General features: G+C 38.7%; 1 protein-coding gene across 1 annotated transcript in view; it reads left to right on the forward strand.

Annotated features, from left to right (window-relative positions):
• klf7b (Kruppel-like factor 7b) overlaps positions 1–19,412 on the forward strand; it is a 95,162-nt gene that overhangs the window by 58,020 nt on the left and 17,730 nt on the right. Inside the window, exon 3 of the mRNA XM_047370444.1 lies at positions 15,295–15,418. Coding sequence (XP_047226400.1) covers positions 15,295–15,418 — 124 coding nt within the window. The remainder of the gene's footprint in view (positions 1–15,294; positions 15,419–19,412) is intronic.

Below are 19,412 nucleotides of genomic sequence, written 5' to 3' on the forward strand. Positions count from 1 at the left end.
TCTAATCACACCTGTAGGAAGCTTCATTTTCTTGGCCTACTTAAGTTCCTATTGACCATTAAAGGTGCATCTTTGAACATAATATGCCATCATTTCTAAGGTTTAAAACCCAGTTTAACTGCAAAATCTTTAAGGACTTTGAGTAGTGTGTCCAAATTTACATCTACATTCACAAGTCATTTTAGTAGGTACACCTGTTCAGTTGTGTGTTAATTCAAATAGCAAATCTGCCAGTCACACGGCTGCAACTAAGAGCATTAAAAGCTTTTCAATACGACTTATTGGTGTTGGTGTAATGGTGTTGGGGGGATATTTTTGACACACTCTGGGACCCTTTTGTAGTCAATGAGCATCATTTAAACACCACCGCCTACCTGAGTGTTGTTGCTGACCGTGATTATCCCTTTATGACCACAGATTACCCATCTTTTGATGGCTACTTTCAGCAGGATAATGCACTATTTCACAAAGCTTAAATCATCTCAAACATTTTTTGAACATAATGAGTTCTGTGTCCTCCAATGGCTTCCACCATCATCGGATCTCAATCTATTAGAGCACCTTCTAGATGTGGTGTAATGGGAGAGTGACATGTCGACGAATCTGCAGTAACAGTGTGAGGTCATGTCAACATGGATCAGAACCTCTGGGGAATGTTTACAACACTTTGTTGAATCTATTCTAGAAATAATTAAGATAGTTCTGAACGCAAAAGAGGGAGTCCAACCAATATGCAGTGCTTGCATATTGTCTTTGATAAACATGTTCCCCAGAGGTTAAAGCTTCAAAAAACAAGTAGAGCAACATGGACTTAGCTGACAGAGCTTTGTCAGAGAAGGTGATCTGTGTGATCTGTGACTCACTCTGGTAATGTGCTTGAAGGTCTGTGACCCAGCAAATGTACTGTATATAAACCTAAACCTATTTTACTGTTGGAACTGCAGGATAAATCCATGAGAAAACACCAAATGCCTGAGCTTCTTATAGAGATTTAGATCATGCTTCTCACATGATCCTCCAGGAGTATTTATCTCAATCTTAATAACGGCTTAAGAGTCAAAAGGCGATGCATCAGTAATTACCTGATGACTGATAGACTGGCACTAAATGACTGTACTATATCAAGCATGTGCAAGAGACTCTGATGTGCAGCTTTAGCTCCTTACTGCTGCTGCCCCCTCAGTGACCCTCAGACAGAGCACAGACGAGGCTAATGTGTGCAGGGCAGGAAGCCATGAGCTGTTAGGCTGTGGAGAGCTGCCTTATTACAAGAAAGACACACAAGCGAAGATGGAGGTGACTGAGGAACACAAAGCTAATTCAAGGATGTTAATAGTTGAGATGCGAAAATACTATATGAGGGCTGTATGTGTTCTGAATCACTTATTATATTTATTAATTGCTGGAATCTGCAGTTAAGCCCAAAATGATTAATATGCCTGGTTGCTTTAGAATTAAAATTATTTTCATTCGACCAATACGTTTGTTTCTGAAAGGGAAATGAAACAGGAATCCCTAAAAATATAATAAAACAATGTCAAATTAGTAAACATTTTGAAAAACAAATCTTTATCTGTTTTTTTGAAAATTTTATTAAACACTGTCATGTTGAAAATTATCTAACCTTTTTCATTAATCAGTGGAAAAATCTTTATTGGCATTACAGCAATCATACCCTTATAAATACTGATGAGCTCCGTGTCTCTAAACTTAGAAGAACTTGTGGTAATCCCAATCATTAGCTCCCTCTACAGTCTCTCCATCAAATTCAGATCAGGACTAGATGGACCACTCCAAAAGGGTTTCTTTTTCAGGCAGTTCTACCATTTTGTAGTTAAGGAGATGATAAAAGAATGACGTTTTCATTGAGCACTATTTCAGCAATGCAGCTGATGTGTAACTTTTTAATAAAAGTATGTGTTGCAGTCCTTCATTTTGAAGGCTTTTTAAAATACACTTTCTAATATACAGTGCCTTATAAAAAGTATTCACCCCCTGTGGCATTTTTACATATTTCGTTGCCTCACAATCTGGAATCAAAATGGATTCTTTGAGAGTTTGCACAGTTTTCATTTACACACCTTCAAGCTCAACTGAAATTTGCAGCTACTCACATAAACAAGCCAAACTCTTTCTGGAAAAAAGTCAAAGTCGACAAAGATTAGGCTGTTAGGCCATAATGACAAGAAGTAGGTTTAGAGGAGTCAAGATAAGGCTTTCAAACAGAAGAACCTTGCTGCAGCTGCCAGATAAGGTGGTGGTAGGATAATGGTGAGGGACTCTTTTTGTTCCAGTGGTACAAGAGCATCACATAAAGTAAATAAACCTTCACCTTTAAACAACAGCTACATAGTTGACAATTGGACATGTGTGCGTTCTAAAGGGACAACGACCCCAAACACACATCTAAACTGGTTGTGGATTGGATAAAGCTGCCCCAACGTCAGTGTTCGATATAGAAAACAACTGCAACTTGCTAAGATAAATCTATGCAACTATTAGTGGGGATGTATGTATATGAATTGGAGCCTGTATAGGTTTGAGAAACTCTACGACAAAATCAAGTCATTGGACATTGAAAAAGCAGTTTAACAGCCTCCTTAAAAACCAAACATTTATGACAGACTGGTTGACAATGAGTGTATGTAAACCTCTGTCCAGGACTGCACGTATGTTACTGTATCATAAACCAGTATTTTGCTGCTTCTCAGCAACACACTGATCTGTTTTACACTCTGGTCTTTAGCCTGAGCTCATCACAGATCAGCAGCATGAGTCCCAGGCACACTCACACAGCCCAAAGGTAGTATTATTCAACTCTAGCTTTAACTACACCATCAATTTACAGCGCCTAATGCATTTTATGTCCTCCAGTTGTCATCATCCAGTGTTAGCAGTCTCACCAGGTTCACAATACACAGCCCGCAGACATCCACTGTATTAATACTGGCAACCTTGGCATCATTAATCCAGCGTGTTAAAGGTTTATGCAATCCCTAAAACCACGGCATGACTTTAGGTTTAGCTTTCCACTTCCAGGGTTGTACCTGGAAGACCTAGGGGGAAAACAGCCTCTGTACCTTTATTATATTAATCCAGAATGGATCTGCTAGTCATCAGGAAGCATGACTGCCGCTTCCAGTATTTGTAATCTTGGGATGATTCAGCTGTCGAGTCATGCTAACCAACAATTAGCTTTTAAAGGCAGAGTCATTTGCTGGTGAAAATAAAAAGCAGACACCCTGAAGACACTGCAGCTCCTTCTCTCTCTGTGTGTGTGTGTGTGTGTGTGTGTGTGTGTGTGTGTGTGTGTGTGTGTGTGTGTGTGTGTGTGTGTGTGGCATAAATGCGGGGGTGGTGTATTCCCTCTCGATGTGTTCATTACAAGCACTGCACTGTGGTTTAATTAGCTTAATCCTCTTTTTGGGTTATTATGACCATAAATCATTGAACATACATGTAGGCAGGGATTAACGTTGCAGAGACTACAGGGAGGAGCAGCTAGAGAAAAGCCTCCACAGTGTCAGTACACTTACTGTAACTCACCAGAGGCCATTGGAAGCATCATTATATTCATGCCTGTCAGTGACTGAGCAGTGCATGGGCTGCAGTAGCACATTATGTTGATTACGATCCAGTGAAGCCTTCTAAAACAATTTCTCTGAGATGCAGAAGTGATGTAAAGATTTTCTTACATCTTCATTGTAGATAAGTTGTAACATTAAAACAACATTAATAGAGGTAGAAATTAATTCAGTAAATCTCTAAAGTATCCAATTAGTGAAGCTCTGAGCCAAAGCTGGATGTTTTTTTTCCCCCCTTGCTCTCTTGGATAATGTTGGATCTCTAAAAGCAGTGGAAGCCGATTAATCATATCCTTGTTATTCAAGTAGCAGTCCAAAAAAATACACTTAACTAAATACTTGGCATTCGAGACTGCAGAAGTGAAGAGTTGTTTGGAAGGAGTGCCCGTCTGTCAGAAGTACGTGTGAGCTCTGTGTGCTGGCACCTCGCTCTGCAGCAAATGTGCATCCCTTTGCTGCTCAGAGAAACAGAAAAAAATCATGTATATCAGCACAGTGGATGTTGGAATGTTATATATTTATTTAGGGTTTGATGTAGTCTGGCATTAAATATTCTCCTGCTCATTAAGGCTCGATCAAATTAATTTGATAATCAATAAGCTTGTGCCTGATTTTTGGTTCAATAGTTAGTTCAATTGACTCACTGTCTCAGACCTTTAAGTGCATTTCTCTTGTTTCAAAAGAATCTGTTCCACTTTTAATTTCCTCATTATCACAGAAAAACACAGTGGAGGGCAATAATTCTGTTTCTGCCCCTTCACAAATTGATTCTTTTGTTCATAGTGTTACTTCATCATTGCGTGATGCATTAGACAATGCAGCCCCCTTGAAAAAGAAGGTAATCATTCATAGGAGGCAGGCTCTTTGGTTTAATTTAGATCTGCATACTTTAAAGCACAATGTTAGAAAATTGGAGAGAAAATGGCGCTCTACACACCTAGAGGATTCCTACTTAATCTGGAAAAATAGCCTACTGTTAAAAAGACACTTTGCCAAGCTAGAACAGCTTATTTCTCATCATTAATAGAAGAGAACAAGAATAATCCTAGGTTTCTCTTTAGTACAGTTGCTAAATTTACACAGAGTCATAGCTCTGTTGAGCCATCCATTCCCTTAGCTCTTAGCAGTCATAACTTTATGGGATTCTTCTTAAATAAAATTGATTCTATTAAAAATAAAATCTTTGACATACTCCCAAAGACGATTACTTCATCCTCAGCAAGTGAGACAACATTAGAAATAACTGCAGAACCTGATCTGTGTTTGGACTGTTTTGATCCTGTGGAGCTTCCAGAGTTATCAGAAATATTAGCTTAATCTTAACCTTCAACTTGTATGTTAGACCCAAACCCAACCAAATTATTTAAGGAAGTGTTCCCTCTGATTACCAGCCCCATTTTAGATATGATTAATCTATCTTTAGTAAATTGATATGTACCACAGGCTTTTAAGGTAGCTGTAATTAAACCTTTACTTAAGAAACCTTCGATTGATCGAGATGACTTAATAAATTACAGACCTATATCCAATCTTCCATTCTTATCTAAAATTCTTGAGAAAATAGTTGCTAATCAAATGTGTGAACATTTACACAGCAATGACCTGTTTGAAGAGTTTCAGTCAGGTTTCAGAGCTCATCATAGCACTGAAACAGCTCTGCTGAAAGTCACTAATGATATTCTTATGGCCTCAGATAATGGACTTGTGTCTGTACTGGTTCTGTTAGATCTCAGTGCTGCATTTGATACAGTCGACATACAGTCGACAGGGTTAATTGTGGAGTACCACAAGGTTCAGTACTTCGGCCAATTCTCTTTACTATATATATGCTTCAAATAGGTCAAATTATCAGGCAGCATGAATATATTTTCACTGTTACGCTGATGATACTCAGCTTTACTTATCCATAAACCCTGATGAGCCCAACCAGTTAGATAGACTACAAGCATGTCATGAAGACATAAAAACTTGGATGACTTTAAATTTTTTGCCTCTAAATTCAGATGGAGTAAGGGGGAGTCAGGTTTAGCCTAAACCGGCTCAGTTATGGTTGAGGTGTAAACATACCCTCCAATTCTGCTACCAATCAGTCTGACAGAGAGGTATCCCAATCCTTGTGGTTTTTAGTATAACAATGACCATCAGAGGGACCCTTCGTGGGGTGCCTTGTGACGACATTGTTGTAAATAAGCGCCGTTTAACTAAACAATCTGAACTGAAACTATCTGTGTAGTTATGCTGCTATAGGCTTAGGCTGTTGGAGGACATGATGACCACTTTCACCCTCTTTGCTACATTCTCACACTACTCTCCAATTTTGCATTATTTGCAGTTATTTCAGCTTTTAGCTTTGTTCTCTCTTTTCTCTTCCTAGAAGCTACACCTGGCCTGACTCTGTGTCTACCTGTGAAACTTTCTTCGAGAGGGGCATCGTCCGAGCTTCTGCTGGCAACAACTTAATGCTCACCCTCTACCGATGATCCACATGGCCCTGTCTTTTAGTGTTTAACCATTTCTCTCTCCTAGACATGGCGATTGACTGAGCTTTTACTGTAACTAATTATATGTGCTCTTTTTCACACTAACCTTGAAAACTGGCTCAGAGTTTATTTGTTCTTTCTTTCTAGGTGAAACGACTAAAGGAGCTACATCCAGCAACATTTACTTTTCCTTCCCATAGAAAGTACTCCTGGATCAGTGCTTCTTTGTTCTCTTTGTGTTTCTGCTCTGTTCTCTCAAACCCCCAGTCGGTCGTGGCAGATGGCCGCTCACACTGAGCCTGGTTCTGCTGGAGGTTTCTTCCTGTTAAAAGGGAGTTTTTCCTCTCCACTGTCGCTACATGCATGCTTAGTATGAGGGATTGCTGCAAAGTCAACGTCCGTAACTGTCCACTGTCTCTACATGCTCATCCAGGAGGAGGGAATGCTGCAAGTCACTGACTGGATGCAATCTGCTGGGTTTCCTTAGACAGAAAAACGTTTTATCCAATTTGAATAAATAACTAACTCTGACTGCATTGTTCAATTGTTAGGATTAATTGGAATGTATGAACCTGACTGTTGTGAAGTACCTTGAGACAACATGTGTTGTGAACTGGCGCTATATAAATAAAACTGAATTGAATTGAATTGAATTAAAATGACTGAAGACCCGTTATGGAATTGTTTTTAAACTGGTTTACAGTGCCTTGAAATCTTTCACATTTTGTCACCTTTCAACCACAAACTTCAGTGTATTTTGTTGGAATCTTATGTCACAGACCAATATAAGGCAGCACATGATTGTAGAATGGAAGGAAAATGATACAGAGGTTGTCTGGACTTTGACTAGGCCATTCTAATACATGAACATTTTAGCTCTGTGTGGGGTTGTTGCCCTGATAAAGGGGAAACCTCTGCCCCAGTCTAAGGTCTTTTGAAACTTCTAAGAGTGTTTTCCACGACTGCCAGGATTGCCCTGTAATTAGGTTCATACCTGAACAGGGGTATGTCCTTTCTATTCTCAAGAAATTCTTTCAGACCCAGCTCTTCAGAGAGCATCTCCTATACTAGCAGCCTACCCTGTACTTCCCTACTCCTTCTACTGCACTCTCGTTCTGCATTTCTCTCTAGGCCTGCACTCTATTTCTACACTGTCACTTCTGAAAGAACCTGCCTAGTAGTCTTTCTTCTAAGCAGCTTATTGTTTGCTCTGATATTAACTATATTGTACATATCGTCATTTCTAAGTTGCTCTGGACAAAAGCATTTGCTAAAAGAATAAACATAAATCTTTTCCACTGAAATTTATTTAAAAGGGTTTGAATTCTAATGTGTGTAACCCTCTTGTGTCACTTAAAATCCAAATTAAATAAAATATATTGAAATTTATGGTTGTAATATGACAAAATGTATAAATTCTTGGGGTCAATATCCTGCTGGAACACCTAATTTGAATTCTTCTGTCTATCTTATTATTTACGTTTATGTTCACTAATGTTCTCCTCCCCATTACATCTTTCTGTTTGGTATCCTTTTTACTGCCAGCAAAACCACACTACAACATGATGGTACCACTGCCGTGCTTAACAACTAGTGCAGAGTTCAATCAATAATTTCTACCTTTTTCTTAAATCTGAAGCTCTGTTAGTTTTCTTGTTTTATACTGTAGTGGTCAGTCTAGTGGATATTTTACAAAAAGATGCTAGAGCTTCCTCCAGTTATTTTTAAAACAAAAAATATCAGTAAACAGAAATTAGTTATCGCACATAAACTGAGCAATAGTGCACATGCTGATATTAAAAATCTAAATTAAATTACAGTCACAACTGTTCACAAAAATAGACATGTTGTCATAATCAATTAAAAACTAACATCTTATATGTTTTAGGTATTGCAGGCTTGAAAGCATTTCTTGGTTTCACCTCGTCAAAAACATTGTAATTTCTGATTTTCTATTTATGATGTAAATTCTAATCCACAGGCATGTGGCTCACAGGTTGAAACACTGTTGTGATAACTCCACTTTGCACCTCGCTTTCAAGACCTTAACCCTTAACCTTCACCCTGCTCCCACCAACAGCAGGTACCCCTCCAACCTCATGTGGAGTAAGGATAACACCTTGCTGACCTCTCCCAACACCTGAACACTCCGTCACACTCCTCTATACCTTTTCTGTCCTCCTCCATCTCTCTTCCAATTGCTTATTTAGTGTAGGTTGCCAAGCAACTGCATCACACTCCTCCATAATTGGTTGGTGGCTGGTGGATTGTCCGTGCCTGTTAATCTGTCTCTATGTCTCTCAGTCCCCCTCCTCTTCTCTCTTTCTCTCAGTTGCTAGGTGACTTTATCATGCATCCCTGCCTTGCCGTGCTGTAATTGGCTGGCGTCATGGTTGCTGTGGCGTTAGGCCCGAGCTGGCCTTGCTTCATTCCTCTAACAGTGTGTGTCTGTCTGTGTGTGTGTCTCCATGGTGTGTGTTTGAAAGGGCTCCTATTGAAGGAAGATGAGGTTCTCTGGCCAATTACTGAAGATGGGTGTGAAACGTCTGCCTGTCTGGCACCTGCGGCCCCCACTCACATACCCTTTATCACACGCACACATGTAGGTTAATAGTGGAGTAAATCTCCGAAAGGATAAGCTGTCAAGTGGTTTGGTATTGTATGTTGAAAATATCAGTCCTTAATGAGGAGGACTTCATGAAGTGAGTAGGAGGACTCACACATACAGATATGAGAGCTGAACATGGAAGATTTTTGCTGCAGTTCTTCACAAGGCTAGAAGTAATCGGTAGTAAAATCACAGACTATTGCATTTTTCACAGCTGCACCTAGGTTGTACCGAAGGATTATGGACCCAGACACCCCCCACGCCTCAACCCCCCATTAAAAAATACAAAATGTGAAACAATACTAAATTATTTGTCTTTACATGTATTTGGAAATGCCTATTTCAACCTGGAAAGTTTTCATACAGCTACATTATTTTGGTTTCTTGTTACTGTATTATAATGTCTTAGGTTTAAAGTGAATAAAATGGTCTAATAGTACATCCACCTCATTGAGACAAGGCTAGTCAATCACTAAATTCAGGTGTTCCAGTTGCTTTCATGGACTTGGATGTATAAAATCCAGCCCCTAGGCATGCAAACTGCTTCTACAAACAATTGGGAAAGAATGGGTCACTCTCAGGAGGTCAGTGAATTCCAGCATGGTACCATAGGATGCCACGTGTCTAAAATCTCCTCTCAGCTTAATATTACGCAGTCAACTATTAGGGTTTTAATAACAAAGTGGCAGTGATTGAGAAGGAGAACAACTTTCCCATGCTGAAATTCTTAGTGCCCTGTGGTTACTAACGTTCTGCAGAGACAATAATTACAGGCCACTAAGCTTCATGTGGCCTTGAGAATAGCTCAAGAACAGTGCATGAAGAGTTCTACAGAATAGATTTCCATGTCCAAGCAGCTACCTCTAAGTCTTAAATCACTAAGGGCAATGGAAAGCGTCTGATCCAGTGTTGTAAACCACTCTGCCTCTGGACTCCAGAACAGTTGAGATATGTTCTTTTGAATGAGGAAGCATGACTCTCCCTGTAGCAATCCAACTGATGACTCTAGGTTGACCAGTTGCAAGGAGAGCACTACGTGTCTCACTGCATCCTGTCAAGTGTAACATTTGGTACAGAGGAAATGATGGTGTCAGCCCCATAATTCCAGTGAAACTTGTAATGCTTTAGCAAACTAAGACATTTTGGACAATTTTATGCCCCCATCTTTGTGTGGACAGTTTGAGGATGGTCCTATTCCAACATGACTGTGCACCAGTCATGTTGAATAGCAAGGTCTCATCACCTTTGGGATGAATTAGAGGAAAGACTATTTGCCAGGCCCTCTTGTCCAGCATCACTGTCAGACCTCACAAATGTATTTCCGCCCAGAAATCTTGTTACATCCCAAGTTCAGACATATAAAACATTTTGGAGAATAAAGTTTTAAATCATATTAACAGCATGTTTTTCTTATTCTATAAGAGATTGAAAATTCTTTCATACTGAAAATGTTTTATTACATTATCCAATAATGTCAGTGGTGGAAGTGATTTTGGTATTTTCAAATAATCTTAAAGATTTAAAGGTGACCGTAAAACTCTATGCATGGGCCAGTATATGTTTTTTAATGTATCAAGGCATTAAAACAATTCTGAGCATAAATAAAAATTTTTGTGATTAGATATTATATAAAAGCAGGTATGCAAATAGATATTCTTTATCCTAATATTTGTTGCTATAAAATGAATATACAAATTACTCGCATATTATTATTTGTAATATGTGTCTAGACTTATTTTATTTTTGAATTAACACATTTGTAAAGTAATTGTGCTTTTTTTGACAATGTTCTTTTTCTGCCACACCTCCACCTTTTTCTGTTTTGTTCTATGTAAAATAATGATGGGTGGCGATGTGGTGTGCTTGTGTGGTTGCGGGGGCAAACCTTATATACACAGGCGAGCTCACACACCCACATGTGTTTTGATTCAGGTGTTAACAGATATACAGGTGTTCTATATTGAGCCACAGTTACCACTAAATACATCTTACATTCATTAGTACCATGAACTTTTCAGTATATGTATATATATATATATATATATATATATATATATATATATATATATATATCGGGCAAGCATTAAAGCGTTAGCCGTAATGCTTCAATTGTGAAAGTAAATCTGTTGGGTTTTTTCTTGGCATTCTGACAACAATTCTGTTACTCTGCCTCTGCCGGAAAGAACACTGTAAAAAAAATAAAAATAGTGAAAAAATAATAGTGGAAGTGCAATAATTTTATGTTGGCTACTTAATTAGCATTGGTATCAGCTTTGGTAGCAAGCCATCCTTAGGCTTTTTATTTTACCAACATGCATGCTAACTCTTGTAGCATTCCCTTTACTGAGTGATGATGCTTTTCCTCTATTCAAGCAATGAACAGATTTTTTTCATTTACATACATTTTTCTAAATTGATTGTGTTTTTTCTTGTTGTTTTAAAGGAGGGAAAAAGTCTGAGGAATTTTCCCTCCTTTGGCAATACACAGCTGACTGACAACTCAGCAAAGGTGGGAATCTGGTGGGACAATCTGAGCGCACATATTAACACAAAGATGCATCTTTAACCAGAAACCAATTCCGGTCCTTCCAAAAAAAAGCTTTTATACATCTACGCAACACACACTACACATACAAGATAAGATACATACATTGGTGGAGTCTTCATCATCTGACATCTCTTTGTATCTCAGTAAAAGAAATTTAATCTGAAATATTCAAGGCATATCATAATGAAATACAGATAGCGATGCAACAGAGCTGTGATACCTGGGACTAATTAAACTTTCCTTCCCTGAGATCCAATAATACAGAATATTTTATTCAAAATCCATATTCACAAACACCAGCCAAAATCAAAGAGGTGGCACAGGAATCACCTGTCACATAAAGAGCGCAATAAGACAGCAATAAAACCTAGATCCCAGGTGTTGAAGTCAGCTACAGATTGCATGAGAAACGACTGAAGATTTGAATATGGAAATCCTGGGGAGTGTAGCTCGTGATGCGTAGATAATTTAGTCGGAGAGCAACTGCGGCCATGTTGTGTCTGTGGATAAAAGTCGGCTTCGATCAAAGAAACAGTCAAACTGTTGGGAAAAAAAGGGGCAATCATTCATAGTGTGATGTTCCTGTTGAACATCATCTTTTACGCATCGTTGCATCACCTTGTGTCAAAGCTGAAAAGTGAGCAGGTGTACTTTCTCGGTTGGTGTAGACTATTCTCATGGTGTGAGTGTGGAATCAGTGGAAGTACAGTTTACACAAGCAGTTCACATTTGACAAGTAGATTTTTTCTGTTACAGTGAGCTAAAGAGGTTATGGTCTGTTTCTGTTTTTCATCCATTGTTTCTCTAACATCGTATTCCACTCCATTAGAACAACAGGTGGTGTCTGTTCAGTATTATTGACCTCTTCTTTATTTTTAGGCTTTTTAGATGATGGTTAAACTGATAATCCTGCCAAAAAAGCGTCTTTTGTCCTGATTTCTTTCTGTTATAACTAGAGATGCACCTAGAATCTGGTGATGAAAAGATGATTTTCAACTTGATCAACCATGTCCAGCTGGTTGGAAGCTCAAAAATAAAAAAGATTTCCGATCAGTGAATGAACAATATTTAAGCATTACCAGGTCACAATTACAAGAACACTATTTGTTCTGGAGGCTGTTACTAAGTGAAGACAACTAAAATTTTGTTGTTTTTAGTTTCAGTGAAAGGTTCAAAATAAAGTCAACTGAGGCACAGAAAGGAAGAGGGAATTTATTTAAAAAGAAACTGTATTTTCTTAAGACATGTTAGGACATTTCTGCAATTCATTCAGGCAAAGAGAGAGAGACTTTCAAACGATAACAGGAAGGCTGAAGGAGGTACAGCAAAGTTGCTCTGTGTTATCCTATGAGCTTTCAACCTCTGTTATGGAACATGCTAAATTTCGAAGTTCTGGCTGTTTTTTGCAAATCTAAGTTAAAGTAAGGCTACATTCTCTAGGCAATAAACACAGAGGTTTTAGAAATCCTAGCTGCCCTAATCAAACTAATCTCTAACAGAAGATGCAAAGAGTTTTTGAGATTTTTGTTTATCATTTCACGCAAGTTACTTTAATGCGACATTGCAACATAATGACGTTAATAGTGGCACAGCGCAATACTGGTGGAGGCAGGGCTTCAAGCAATATCTCCAGCCGTCATTGAGTCCATGGAAACACAACAGGTTCTGTGCCTCGTAGCGAGAGACCGGATAGAGAGGAGCCGTGCCGCCTAAATAGAGCTAGTGGAAAAGGGGCATTGATTTACAATAACAGTAAAACCTTGTTTACTAGTATACTGTCCGTTATCCTACACACCATGTGGCATTATCCCTGCTCTAAACATAAGTGAGTACTCAGCAGAAGGGCTAGAAATATTTTTTTCAAATGCTGTTCTCATATCTTCCTATATTATAGCTCTGAAATTAAATAAGAATTGGCAAAAGTCGCTATCAGCAGGTCAAAGTGTTACAAAAGGTAGAGGTTAAAAATAATTTTCCCCATTATCAGGACATCTCTTATAATAACATCAGGGAGCACAACACCTCTCCACTTTGTATCCCAGAGCAAACTAATGTTTGAACAGAATCCTTTAGCATGCACTGACCGTTTTCATTTCCATTACGCCTTTGATGCGTGAAAACCACCCCTGCATTTAACGACTGGATCACTTGTGGGTAAAAAGCTTTTTTATTGCAAATGTTTGGCTTTTAAACATGTTTCTTAATGCCTTCGACCACATTACTTCCACTTAGCTGTGAAGTTGTGTATGTTGGTCTTCTTAAGAGGATTGATGTGTGCTGTGACGAGAGAAGAGGGGCTGGCTAACTGACTGTAAGCTGCCATAGCACTGCCCATTAGGAGTTATTAAGACCTCAATTATAGTAACGACCCCTCAGTTCAAAGCTGGGCACACTAGGGGTCTGATGTCAGGTTTGGACGTTTTTTAGTCAATATTTCAAATATATTTAATTAAAATAGTAATTTTGTTGTTGTTTGAGAAGTGGGCAATATGGAGCCTCGGTATGGGAATACCTTTGGTCCAAGAATATTCAGTACTTTGGTAAATCAGGTTTTGTAACCTTGTAAAATAAAAATCAAAGGAAGTTAAGGATTGAGCTACATAAGAAAAAAATGTTTTTGTGTTTTGAGTTTATATACCTGTAGAAAAGAATTTTTGTGAATGGACAAAAAGTTCTGTATTTGTGATTTATTTTTATAAAAATCTATTACAAAGAAAAAGTGGTAAATTTAGCAGCCCTCTGCATGTGCTTCTTGGGTCACAAATGTTGACACAATCTTTACGCCTCAAACTGATTCGACATTAACCAATCAAATGGGCCAATCAAGAAAGAGATGTTTTGTTGCATTTAGAGTGCCCAGGAAATAAGGATTCAACTAGCTATTTATTTATTTATTTACTTACTTACTTACTTGAACAGGTGGTTGGTCATTTTTCCCTTTTGCCTTTTCACATATTTGCAGTTTCGGTTGTTTTGTATCTGACGTTTTGTTCCATGCATCAGTTTATACCCACCAAGGGGACTTTCTGTACCTACTTTTACAACCAACAATTTAAAGCAATACTCTACTCATAGTCTCTCATAAGACAGGATAGTTTTATGACTCATTTAGACCTTTCTTTTGGTTTAGTGAGACTTCAAGTGACCTAAAAAGAAATAGTATCTAAAACCGTTTTATATGAGGTTTTCAAATAATGTTTACAAAAATATATCAGATAATGAAATACAACTGAATTAAATTATATGTTTTCTGAGATGCTCTAAATGCAAAACAACATTGTCTCTTTGATTAATCGCTGCCCAGTCAATTAAAGATTTCTTACATTTCTTCTCCTCTGTTATTGGTTATGGCATTAGTGTTCAAGTAAAGGATCGTAGTGCAAATCCAGATTAACTGCTGCCTCATCTGACCCAACGTTTGCACACTCAGAAAAAAATGCTTCACACAGAGACGCATCATCAGGTCCCGTCTGAAGACAGTCTGTTCTTACATGCTACACATGCACACACACTCCTCTAACAAAACACACACACACAGCTGGAAGGCTTTCTTTCATGGTGAGATAACTACAGGCTGAGAACAATAGACCATCTCTTCTCCCATCTGGTGAACTGGAGGATGAAACTTCATTTACATTTCAGAACCCCCACACTCCTCTGGGTGTGTGTGTGTGTGTGTGTGTGTGTGTGTGTGTGTGTGTGTGTGTGTGTGTGCGTGTGTGTGTGTGTGTGTGCTTGTGCTTGTGAATGGTTGGGTGGAGGTGTGGTAATAAAGGGAACAAAACGAGATTCATTTCAGGGTGAATTTGGGATTATGAATTAACATGCTGCAGTGCTGAAAGACTTCATTTACAGCTAATTGAGTATGTTGGCTCATTAAAATGGCTGTTGTGTAAAACTGCTCTGCCTGGCCGCCCCTGGGCTGGGTATATGTGTATGTGTGTGTTTGGAGGAAAATCTGGGGGTGGTAACCTGTATATTAGTGAACAGCTGTAGTTTAGACATGTGAAATTAGATGTAGAAATTGTAATAAAATGTGACGCCTTGTGCTCTTTTTTTCCCTTTCTCTGTCAGGTGAGAAGCCCTATAAGTGCTCATGGGAAGGCTGTGAATGGCGCTTTGCCCGCAGTGACGAGCTGACACGACACTACCGCAAACACACTGGAGCGAAACCATTCAAGTGCAACCACTGCGACAGGTAAACACTGACTTCCTTTTATTCACACAGATTGCCAACACACAGTACAGTTTGCCTTTGTAGGATATCTATAGGTAACAAGGAGGAGTGTTCATCCTACAACCAGAGGCAGGGTGGATCAATTTGGAGCCTAAGGTTAAACACGGATGTGGTTGCCCTCCTCTTCCTTTCTTGTCCCTTTCTTTTAATATCTTCACTCACAATATTCATACCTCTTGTGCTTACACAAAAAATTTATTTTAGAGGGATTTTTTGAGGACAGAGCATACAGTACTATGTGATTGTGAAGTGGAAGGAGAAGGAGAAGAATACATTGCTTTAAATTTTGTTATTAATGTGTTTATATTGGCCACTTTTCCTCTGAAGCCCCTGGATAAAATCCATTGCCACCGCTTTCATAAGTCATCTAGATCATGGGGTTCCTCAACTCTGGTCTTCAAGAGCTACTATCCTACAACAGCAAAGTGTTTTGGTGAAATAGAGTTCACCTGTCTTTTATTCAATCATAGCAAAATTCAGTCATTTTGTGAAGGTCTCAGGCATTTGTTGGATGTGTTCTTTGGTCATGTGGAGAAGATTAATGCCGGTTTGAATTATAAAACAATATCACAAGCTTTCCCCATTTCTCGAAGAGCTGGTCGACTTACTATCTGTATTTAAAAAGCATATTGCCGGGTGTGTGCTTTATGTTGCAGAGAACTAACACTGCACATCACCCTTAACACACCACTCACACTGTGAACCATGGCGGTGGCAGCATCATGCTTTGGGGATGCTCATCTGTGACAGTAATAAAGTAGGATAATGACCTTAAACATAAACCCTACAATGGAATGGTTTAGATCAATGGCCCACTCAAAGTCCAGACCCAAACTTAACTGATTTTTCACAGAGGCTCTCTGTTGATTCTGACTGACCTTGAGCTATTTTAAAAAGAATAGCTCAACATTTAACTCTCTGGATGATTATCACAATTGTGCTTGCTTTATGTTGGTCTACCACAGCAAATCATAACTGCATACAATTAAGTTTCAGGTTACATTGTAAGAAATGTGAAAGAATTAATGCGGCGTTAATACTTCTGCAAGGCACTATAGGTGGGTATTTTCTGAAAGACGATCTTCCATTTGTTTCCCGTGTTAACAGCCTCTATGCCAATTGATAAGCTACATCATTTAACTCACCACAAAACATGTTCGAACTAACAAATAACTCAAATAAGCTACTAAATTAAGTTTTTCATTTTATTTCTGTGTATTTAAGGAGCAAAACAGTTTGCTGTCATATCAGTGTACGAGTCTTTTTCTCAGTAGAAACTGCCTGTGAACATTGGTTTTTAATGCCTTCAAAGCAGCAGGGAATCAGCCAGCTTCTTTGACAAATGATAAATAAAACAACATTTTTCATCCAGCCTCAATCTACAGGCATCTCATGTGGTGCTCAGGGATTGTAATGATCCACAACAAATTTCTTGTTTTTTTTTTTATGCACAAGAAAGATCAAGTTTATTAAATAACAAACAAAATATTGCAAATTGGTTGTTTTGAATTGTGAACATTTTCTTAAAAGACGTTTTGCTCCTTTAGCAGCTGTGAAAGCACAGCTTAGTCGAGTTTTTATCTTGAAGGGTGATAAATATTCAACACTACAGCTTATGGTGTAGTCAATTTAATGATAAGGAATGTTATTACTCTAAATTAAGTTAGTTCTTAGTGGATTTATGTTACAGGGGAGAGAAAGAAAGATGTGTGTTAGGCAGGTTTTTGCTCTGATATTGACTACAGATATATTGACTTTCAAGACTGCGTTTTTTTAATTGATCCTCAATCAATTTGTTTGTTTCAACTATTTGTGTTTGGTACAATGGAAGAAAAACAAAGCCGAAGCTGACGAGAGGGTGTGCGATTTCAGGCTTAAAGTCTGCTAAACCAAAGCCAGAGCTGTATTTTTGAGCCTTTTGTTAGTTATATTGTCACTGTTTATTTTTTGCTCCTCAAGGTTGTCTGTGTGTGTGTGTGTGTGTGTGTGTGTGTGTGTGTGTGTGTGTGTGTGTGTGTGTGTGTGTGTGTGTGTGTGCGTGCGTGTGTGTGTGTGTGTGTGTGTGTGTGTGTCCGTGTGTGTCCATGTGTGCTTACTCATGCCCTTGTTAAATGGATTCAGGCTATTGGCAAGCAGGTCGCAGCTAATTGAGTGGCACCAGATGCCAGCTCCACTTGAACATGCACTCCCAGTCTGTGTGTGTGTGCCTGCACTACCATCCAATTTATTCCACACACACACAAGCACCAACTTTCACCCAAGAGAGAGTGTAATTGGCTGTTGTGGGTTCCCTCTAGTTTTGGTTTAACACATAAACCCCCAAAGAAACCTGCTGGAAGCTTCTAATCCAGGCTGGGAGCTGGGACTACATTAGCTCCTCTTTGGAACAAACAGAAATGCAAAGTCATTTTGGCTTGCGTGAATAAATGTACACACAGAACAACAAGGACAAAGGCAAAGACAGACCGTCTTAACTCACAAATGTATTTTTTCTATCACTTTTTGGCTTTAATCCCTACCTTGTTACTCTTTACGTTGAAGTGTTTCAGCTTTAATGTGTAGAGTTAATCATTAGTAAAATGTTGGACTGCCACCTTACTCTGAACAAAAATATCACAGCAAATATGGTCACTCAAAGATAAATCCATCTAAAATAAAAAGTGGAGTGCAGCATCAAAAATGCTGCTGTTTCTTGGAAACTAAAGCAACTTTTGTAACATTAAGTTTTTTAAAGATTTATGCATCATTAGAGCTATTAAGAAAATATTTTTTTATCTTTGTTCATCTCACTCATGGGCATCAGGAGCTTTTTAGCAGGATCCAAGATCAGGTTGCAGGGGTATAAAATCTAATATGGAAACCCAGACATTACTCAAAAACACTCTCCAGCTCATTCTGGGGGATTCCCAGGTCAGATGGGATATGTCATCCCTCTAGTTCTGGCTCTCCTCTCTGGTGCAAAGTGTCCTGAAAACTTACAAAGGGATGTGTTCAGGAGGCGTCTTGGTCAAATGCTCCAACCACCTCAGCTGATTCCTTTCAGTGTGGAGGAGCAGTAGCTCTATTCTGAGTTTTCCCCAGGATAATGGAGCTCCGCAGCCTGTATTTAAGGCTCAGTCCAGCCATCTCACAAAGAAAGCTAATTTCAACATTTGTATTTGAAATTTCATTTTTTCGGTCATAATTCATGCCTCATAGGTGAGGGTTTTGGATGTACATGGACAAGTAAATCAAAAGCTTTGCTTTTTTGGCTCATCTTTTTATTGGTGATGGAACACTCTGGGTAAATTATAGTATCCACTGTTTAAAGTGTACATGTAGAACAATTGCATCTTCTGTGCTTAAAAGATCTTTTAATTTCACTTGATAATACAGTCAAAGAAGCAATGGCAACCTATTTTTCTAATCTGATTGCTAGGAGCAAAGGAAACCCTGAATAATTTTTTCATACCATCAGGGTCATTACCAAACCTGCTCCACTTTGTGTTCCTATTTCTTTAAATGATGATTGCCAACTTTTGCTTTCTTGTTTCATAGACCAAGTCAGTACAGTGAGAAATAATATTTCTCTACCTACTCCTGGGTTGACAATTTCCTGTCCAGCTCGGCCTGTATTTTTAGATTCTTTTCATCTAGTGTCCCTACCTGCACTGATTGAGATTATTAGCCCCATGAAGGTATCTTCCTGCTCTCCGGACATCCTACCATCGAGCTGGGTTAAGAGTTTTTCAGTGTATTTGTCCTATTTTACTTAACATAGTAAATGTTTTGTTAGCTTCTGGTCAGGTACCTGTTTGTCTGAAGAGTGCTGTCATCCACCCACTTTTAATAAAGGTTAATTTGAGTCCTTCTTTCTTTAGCAGTTACAGACCCATCTCAGTTCTCCCTTTTCTGTTGAAGATTTTAGAGACATTTGTTGTCAGGCAGTTTAATGCTGTTCTTGATCAGTACAGCT

This window comes from Girardinichthys multiradiatus, chromosome 7 (genome assembly GCF_021462225.1).
Source record: "Girardinichthys multiradiatus isolate DD_20200921_A chromosome 7, DD_fGirMul_XY1, whole genome shotgun sequence".
NCBI classification, from domain to species: Eukaryota; Metazoa; Chordata; class Actinopteri; order Cyprinodontiformes; family Goodeidae; genus Girardinichthys; species Girardinichthys multiradiatus.